The sequence below is a fragment of the Panthera tigris genome, chromosome A3, assembly GCF_018350195.1.
Source record: "Panthera tigris isolate Pti1 chromosome A3, P.tigris_Pti1_mat1.1, whole genome shotgun sequence".
In the NCBI taxonomy this organism is placed as follows: Eukaryota; Metazoa; Chordata; class Mammalia; order Carnivora; family Felidae; genus Panthera; species Panthera tigris.
Window position 1 is genome coordinate 4,452,090 of NC_056662.1, and position 7,987 is coordinate 4,460,076.

The window sequence follows — 7,987 nt, forward strand, 5'->3', positions numbered from 1 at the left end:
GCTGGGACCTGGGCTCCAGGCTCGGAGTGTCTTAAAGCGCCGCGCGCGACTTTTCCCGGAGCCGGCAGTCTCCGGAGTTCTCGCCCAATCCCGGTGTGATTACTTTTCGCACATTGCAACAGTGTCGCTACGGCGCGGCCGCTCTCGCACGGTGAAAGTTGGCGCGCGCACCTCCGAACCACGTTTCGGGCGCCTGCCAAGGCCAACCGGTTCGAGGCCAGTGTTTAAGAGGGGGGAAAGAGCGCATGAAACAAGTGACTTACCCGTGCCTTTTCGGTGTGCAGCTGGAAACCTGGGGCGCGCCGGGGATTCTGGGCGCGCGTCCTGGACACCAGCTCGGAGACCTCAGGCTGTCTCCAGCCCGGCGCCAGGAGCGCACCGTCGTGCAACAAGCCTTTGGCCACCTGGGCGCCCCCGGCGCCGTCCCGGCGCCCAGGGGAGCCTTTCCCAGCCTGCCGGCGGCACCCCCACCCACCTCCCGGGCTGGCTAGCTGAGCCTGCTGTCTTCCCGCCTTCCTCCTCACCTGCCTCTCCTTCTCCCTCCTCTCCTCCCGCGGGCTCCCACACCGACCCCAGGCTTCCCCAGTTTAGCGGTGGGCAACTAACCTGAGTCAAAGAAAACAAGGAGAATCTGGACGGCGTCCTCCATTAGTGACGCCGGATGGGGATGGGTCCCCTTTTGGAAGGGGACTCCGGGGATGGGTCGCGGCGGGTGGGCTTCTTCGGCTTGCAGCGGCGCTGCTGCTTCTTCTTCTCCTCCTTTGGCTCCTCGGACTCCTCGGGGTCCCTCGGATCCTTGTCCTCGGGCTCGGGCTCGGGCTCCTCCCCCTGCCTGGGGTTCTGGGGCTCCTGAGTGCTGGGCTGCGCGCGACTCGGGGAGGCGTCGGGGCTCCGCAATCTCAGAGCGTGCAGACGCTCGGTGAGAGATTGGCCGAAGGTGGTGTGCTTGGGCACCACGGGGCCGCGCTCGTCCTCGGGCTCGGTCTCGGGCTCAGTGGCGGGGGCGGTCTCAGGCTCGGTCTCGAAGTCGGTCTCGGATTCGATTTCAGACTCGGTCTCCGTCTCGCTCTCGGATTCGTAGTCAAACTCTTCCTCGTACTCTAGGCACTCGGGGAGGGACAGCTCGAGGTCTGCCTCCTCGTGCTCGTGGTCAGATTCGGGGGGCTCGGGGAACGCCTGGGCGGCGGAGCGGTGGTGGGCGTTAAGGAAGCTCCGGCGCTGCTGGGCGGCCGCGCGCTGCTGGGCGCGGGCGTTGGAGGTGGCAAGGGCGCGGAGGAGCGCGATGGAGCAGGAGAGCCAGAGGAGCGCGGTGGCTGCCCGGCGGCCGATAGGTGGGCACAGATCGTTGTAGTTGTGGCGAGCTCGGCGCCACTGCTGAGCCCGGGACCTACGATCCATTCTCTTAGGCGCACACCGGGAAGCCCACCCGCCCTCTGGCTCTGCAGAGAGCGGCTCCGATGCGCATCGGCTGCTGCAGCCGAAAAGGGTGCACCCCACGAGGTGAGAAGCTGGGTCCGGAGGTCCCAGCCCCACCTCGGTGTGAGGGGGAAAAAGGGAAGCACCTACCTTCCTGACCACTCAACTTTCTAAAGCTCCGCGCCTCCGCTCGCCTCTCTGAGCAAGAAGAAGGGATGGGAAAAGGGGGAAGAGAGAGTCTGTCTCCTCCCAGGCTCCTCTCTCTAAGTCTCAGACTCTGCGGTCTAAGACCCGGGAGAGGTGCCTCCGCTGGTCCTCTCGCCTGGGAGAGGAATGAGGAGACTGAGGCGGGGAGGGACGCGGCGGAGAGGTTCTGCAAAGTTGCGCGCCCGGACTTCAGCCGGGCATGTGCAGTAAGGAGGCGGGGGCGCCTCCCCGCGAGCTGCGCTGTGGCGCTGAGCCCGTGGCGCAGACCCTAGTGGGCCGGCAGGTGGCAGGAGGGAACCTTGTTTGGAAGGATTGGGGCGAAGCGAGGGGCGGGGGCCCTGGCGGGTGCCAAGGAACAAAACGAGTGAGCGAGCTAGCCACAGGTTAGGGTGGGTATGGGTCCTCCGAGGGGGTCCATACCCCTCCTCGGCTCCAGCATCCTCGGTAAAATAAAGCTGAAAACCAGACCGCTAAGTTGCAGATACTCGGCGGAATGAAATGAGGGTCTATGCGTGGGTATTAATGATCCAGCCACAGGCGATTTCCAAGGGCTTAATAGTTTGAGGATGGTAACCTCAGGCAGTCATTAATCAGGAAACCACCTTTGGCGGATCTGTTCCAGAGACTGTAATTAAGAGCGTTTGGGAAAAATACTCGCCCCCCCCCCCCCCCCAGTCTCAACTGGTTAATTACCTCATGGACAAACAAGCATCTTTCCAAGGAAGGGCCCCACAGGCGGGGTGATGGGTTGCAAGTCCACAAACCCATCAGTGGACCGCCATGAGCTCTGGCTGAGATCGGGCGCTGGAAGACAGACTTTAATTAGCTGGAACCACTAGTTAAGAGAAGTCGTTCCGAGCTGATATTCAGCAGGTCTAGTCAGTTCTCTGCCCCTGTGGGGCGCTGCAGGCTGGTCAGCTATCAAGCAGATCTCATGGGGTACCCCTTAAAGCTCTTTCGTTTCATACAGAGATAGGTTTTCAACAAAGCTAATTCATTCGGCAAATATTTATTGACTGCCTAGCATGCGCCCGGCTCTGCTCCAGGTGCTGGAGTTAAAAAAAAAGAAAGAAAGAAAGAAAGAAAAACGAAAACTTACATTAATTAAGGAAAGGCTAGTTAGGACTAATCTGCTGGTAATCAGAACGTTAAACGACTCAGAATCCCTCCTTGCCCACCAATGCTTGATCCAGCTCGGGTTCTGCAGGAGAAAACTATCGGGTAATCAGAGTCTCGGGGCTAGGTGGTGGCTACCCACCCTAGACCCTGTTGAACCCCGAAGGCTAAAAGGTTGGAGGAAATGAATACATCTCTTTCTCAGCCCTGCAAAACCAAATGCGTCCTCCTGAAGGGGGATCCCTGGAGTTATTATATCTTTGCTCAGGAAAGGATGGTCCTCCGGAAGCTTTTGAGTTCCCTCTGTGATCCGACCGCTTCTTCTGGGTTGTGGACGATGCCTTCCCTGGTGAGGTGTGGACCACAGTAGTGTAATTCAGAGCCAAATCGTCTTCCTAGAGGCCCTGGATGTGTCAACAAAGTTGCTCTGCCTGGGACAGGTGGGGTTTTGCTGGTTTGTTTTGCTTTTGTCTTTGACTCAATATGGGGGGGCTTTGGAGAGGCATGACCTCTCATTAATTCTGGTTTCCCTTTCGAGCTTGTCTACCAGGCTTTCCCTCCTGGTGCTCCCTTTTTGGTGTCTAAAGAGTCCTGCCTGTCTCTACAGCGGTTAGGCGGCCTGGTGGAACTCATCCTCATATATCGCCAGCACCATGCCCGCATACAGCTGTCAAATCCAGAGTATAGACCTTAGCAAGATTCTAGCCACCGCTTTTGCCATGTTGAGGTTTTTTTGTTTGTTTCTGCATCTTGGCTGGGGACATTCTAGAATGTTCCTGACCTGGCTTCTTGGCTGTGTCTCCCTTGCATCTTGTGTTCTTCGAGTTAGTTTGTGGCATTCAAGTACTGATTGGTCTAATCAAGTGGCATTGATTTGGCAAACCCCATACAAGGACACATGTCTGTAGTCTAGCTGTGCCCCACTCTCACACTGTGCAGAGAAACTGAAAGCGTTTTACTGTCACAAGTGCCTGGCTCCCACCATCATGTGGAAATTAGTGTGGGACGCCGGACGGGCTGTTTGGAGCCGCCCAGCTCAAATCCTTCTCGCTCAGCCCCCGGTGAGGAGGGACGGCTCTAAAGGTTTTACTCACGTTGACCCACCTGCTTTATTCGTTTCAATTAGCGCAGCCTCCCTGACGGTGTAAGGAACATAAAGACATCGTTCAAGTGGTTTTTCAAGGCACACTGGGAAAAAAAAAAAAAAAATCAGGAATATGTGGGTGCTGGTGAATGCCCTTTCAATGGAGACGAATGCCAGCTGTCAGCAACGAGGTGGATTATGATTCTTTAGGGTTCATAAGAAAGTACTCCGTTTTTCAGAAGGAGTGCTCTTTGCCTGTAATGGAGATGGCAGCCGCGAGCCGATCCACTAATACAGATACACGGAGATTGCCTGCGTTATTAACAAATGTGCGTTACATAATACGTATTTTTGGACTAGATTCTGCATTAGTAATGCACTTTCTTTGCAAGATGCATTTTAATCAGCAGATGAACATTTAACAAAACACTGCATTTTAGAGCCCCAGTCCTGTACGGTTACAAATACATTTCGGTACGCGTTCCGCACGGGCTCCTGGAGCGGCAGGACCGCACTGAAATACCGTTCCATCTCGCACTTAGGGCCGAGGTCGAGCAAATGGATCTGGGCAGAAAATGCTGTTTAAAATGCATTACGTGCATGACTTTAAAAAGTGCTTGCTGCAGAGTGAATTTCAAAAAGGAGCAAGCCAGTGATGAACGACCTCGTGTTGTTAGCAGGCTAAGGAGCGAGGGGCTCTGTCTGTCTGCCGGTAAATAAAGTGTGGTCATATGTCACCTTCGCGCTCTGCCGGAGGGAGGCTCCTCAACCCGTCGGACGGGAAAGCGCGGTTCCCAGGCCATCAGAGCATCATACAATAAGGTTCTGATTGGGATGAATTGTGGAGAACATTGTCTTCAGCCCCTTAAAGGATTGTCCTGTGGAACGGGCACTGAGATGTATTTTATGTGGCTGCAGAGGCCAAAATTATAAGCTATGGGTAGTAGTTACAACAGGCAGATTTCAGCTCAACCCCGGGAAGAATATTCTAACAATTAGGGCCCTGAAATGGAACGGCTGTCAGGAAGCAGTTGGCTCTTTCTCAGAAGCGGTGTTAAATCAAAGGACAGATGAGCACATATTGGAGATGTTTTCCGTGGGACTCATGAGCCGGGCAGAGTTGGAACTTGATGCGTGCCAAAGTTCTTTTCAACTCGGATTCTGATTCCATGAGAGGCATTTGGAGACCTTGGGAGAGGGGCTGGGGGCTCTACTGATGGACATGCCCTTCCGAGTCTGCTTCTATTTTAGAAGCATTTGAAAGTGCGTGCGGCTCAGTGACAGGAAGGAATGTTCGGGTGGCAGTTTCGGGACATGAGCAAACAGGTGTATGCGATGGAAGCGGCCGTCCGCTGTGCGCGGCTTTCATGGCCGGGTCCGGGCTCTGAGGCGCTTGGCTCCACAACTCCCTTGTCGGAGCAAAGAAGTGAGTGAAGTCTATTAACTGTACTCCTCCTCTGCCTCCCAGAGCCGTCCCGGAAATTAGGAATGAAATTGACTCTTCAGCCATGAGGAGTTGAGTCACTTCCGTGAGCGGGATGCTGTCGCAGGCACCGTGGGGGGGGTGGGGGGGGGGAGACAGTAGTAATCGAGGATGAGCCGCGGTCTCTCCCCCCCCCCGACACGCGTGCAGCGCGAGGTGCCCCCAAATTCTAAACGGGGGGCTGCCAACAGGTGCCGAAATAACAAATCCTACACGAGGTACATAAGCTGCTGAGGGAAGAGGCTGAGGAAGTGTTTATGCGAGCAGAGGGGGAGTTCATCTGGTGGGTTTCTGAAAAAGGTGGGTTTTTTTCTTCCCCCCCTCGTCTGACTTTGGAGATTTTCTTGTTTTGTAAGAAGCCGTGAGAGGCTGGCTCTCAGTCCATCTGTTCTGTGTGCCTACCGTGCACGAGCTGTCGCTCTGGGGGAGACCGAGATGGAGTAGGGGGTTCTCAAAAGGCTTGACAGGCTATTGTCACGGGTCCCCTAGACACCAACACAGCTTCCGAGATGAGACATGAGGTAAAAGATTGGTTCTGTTCTGCCAGGGGAGCGGGTATAGTCACGCTTGAACGTATTGTGTGGGTTTTTTTTGTTTTTGTTTTTGTTTTTTTTTTTTTGGACAACCGTTGGAAAGGACTGCTTGTCAAGATGGAGAGCTTTGCAAACTTTCTTTTGGGTAGAAATGAATTCAGGGAGTTTAAAGTATCCCCCACCCCTGCCCCGTGGCAGTGAGCCGCAGAGGCTCAGGCCCGCTGAGAATCTGGTGCTGCCCCTCCCACCTGGCCCCCAAAGAGGTCTGGGTACAGTACAGAAGCATTTGGCTCACGTCTCTGGGGCGCTGTTTTGCTGTCATTCAGACCGCAGTGGTATCGATGGGCTCTCACCAGTACAAACCGTGACAGTTCCAAGCTCCTGATTTTGCGATTTGGGGGGAATGCCATCTGGAGCTTCAAGCAAACGATAGGGGGAAAGTAACCTTCTTTTTGACCCGTCGGGATTGTGTCCGGGCCATCGTTGGGGTTATGGCACCCTGTGTATGTCCTTTGTTTTTACAGGGAGCCAGGATCAGAAGTGAACCCTCCCTGTTCCCGTGTACAGAGCCGTTAGGAGGTGTCTTCCCAGAGTGGCCTTGCCGTCCCTTGGGTTTGTGCTCTACCAAGGTTCTCCCGCCAATCCAACACCCGCCCACCAGCCTCCCTGCCCACCCTCCTCTGCCACAGGAGCAGTTTCTAGGCTCCTGATCCAACGGGAAGGGTCTGGAAGCTCCCTCATGGAGACAGAGCATAAGCTTGGGCCTGCAGGTCCTTGTTGGTCACGGTGCCCGCCTTGCCCTGCTTTGGCCCTAGCTCTCCGCTTCCATATGGTCCCTGGTTCGCACTCTGGACTCTGGCCATTTGCCTGGCCTTCGTCCTGTCGAAATCGGGTCGGGTTCTGCCCATCTGCCCACCCCCAACTGACACTGTAGCTCGTCTGGTTGTTTCCCACGGCCGGCTGACACCTCAGTGTCCCGAGTCGCCCGCAGTCCGGGCGGTTCTGGTCTCAGACGTGCCCCCTGCCCTGCACACCAGGCTCGTCCTGTGGCTGGTGGGCTGCTGCTTGCAGAGGACTGGGCCACCCGGAACGTCCTCCGGTGCGTGGCTTTACCTTGCGTCCCGCTCTCGTGGCCACCCCACCTCTTCCCCCAGCCAGCAGCACTGACACGGAGCCTCAACATTGTTTTTCTCCCATCCGCCGAGACTCTGACTCACCCCTTCAGACTTGGTGGGGGAGTGAGCAAGCGAGCAGCGAGCCCAGAGGGGAGAAACTCTTAGTTGGTGTCGTGGTTCAGGCTCACGCTCATAGAAACCCTTTCCGCTCGAGCTCTTCAAAATATGATTAGGCCAATTTTACACATCTAGTCACTGAGGCTCTGGCAGATTGGGACTGTTTCTATACGTGCGAAGTGAAGTGGGGAATTGAGGCAATTATCTTCAGGCAAATGGCTCTGGGCTCTGTAATCAGGCCGTCCTGGTAACGGGGGGAATCAGCCTCATTCACTGTAGCGCTGCTTTGAGTTCAAGAGGATTCGAGGCATTGTTTGTTGTTTGAGCCGGGCTTTGTTTCTCCAAAAGGCGGTCGGTCGGTCTGGTGAAGCTGCATCCGGCCCGGCACAGGTGTCGGGGTGTGTGGCTCCCTTTGGTTTTGCGGGGCGCCGTTGCCCAGGCGGACGTGGGGGAGAGTGATGCGGCGCTGCATGCAATCCACGGCGCCCACCTCCGCTTCCTGTGGGGGCGGCCCCGGGTTCGCCTTGTCTTTTCTCCCCGGCCCTTCCCTCCTCCCGAGACACGCGGCCCCGGCGATCTCCAGGCCCGTCCCCGTGCGGGGACCGTACAGATTCCAGGGGGGCCCACGGTTGGGACACCACGCCGCACGTGCTAAAGGCAATGTCCTAAAACTCGGGAGAATAACACAGCAGAAGTGAGCAAAATCAGAAGCGAAAACTCCTAGCCCGGCCGTGGCGTCTCCCCCTTCCACTCATGGTTTTGGCTGCAGATCATTGTCCGTTGGGAGTTTTTCCCTTTGCTGGTCTAGACGCGGCCTCACGGCCAGCCGTCTCTTCCCCCACGGAACGAGAGAAGACTCGTGTTTTTCCAACGCGCAGGGGTCTCTAGAGCTTTGAGGCCGGTGCAGACTTCAATC

General features: G+C 56.3%; 1 protein-coding gene across 1 annotated transcript; it reads right to left on the reverse strand.

Moving 5' to 3' along the window:
• Nucleotides 1-610: 610 nt before the first annotated feature.
• Nucleotides 611-1,398, reverse strand: LOC122237139 (neuroendocrine secretory protein 55). Its single transcript, XM_042980051.1, has one exon. The coding sequence runs from the start codon at nt 1,396-1,398 to the stop codon at nt 649-651; it is 750 nt and encodes a 249-aa protein (XP_042835985.1). The 3' UTR covers nt 611-648.
• Between the last annotated feature and the right edge of the window lie 6,589 nt (nt 1,399-7,987).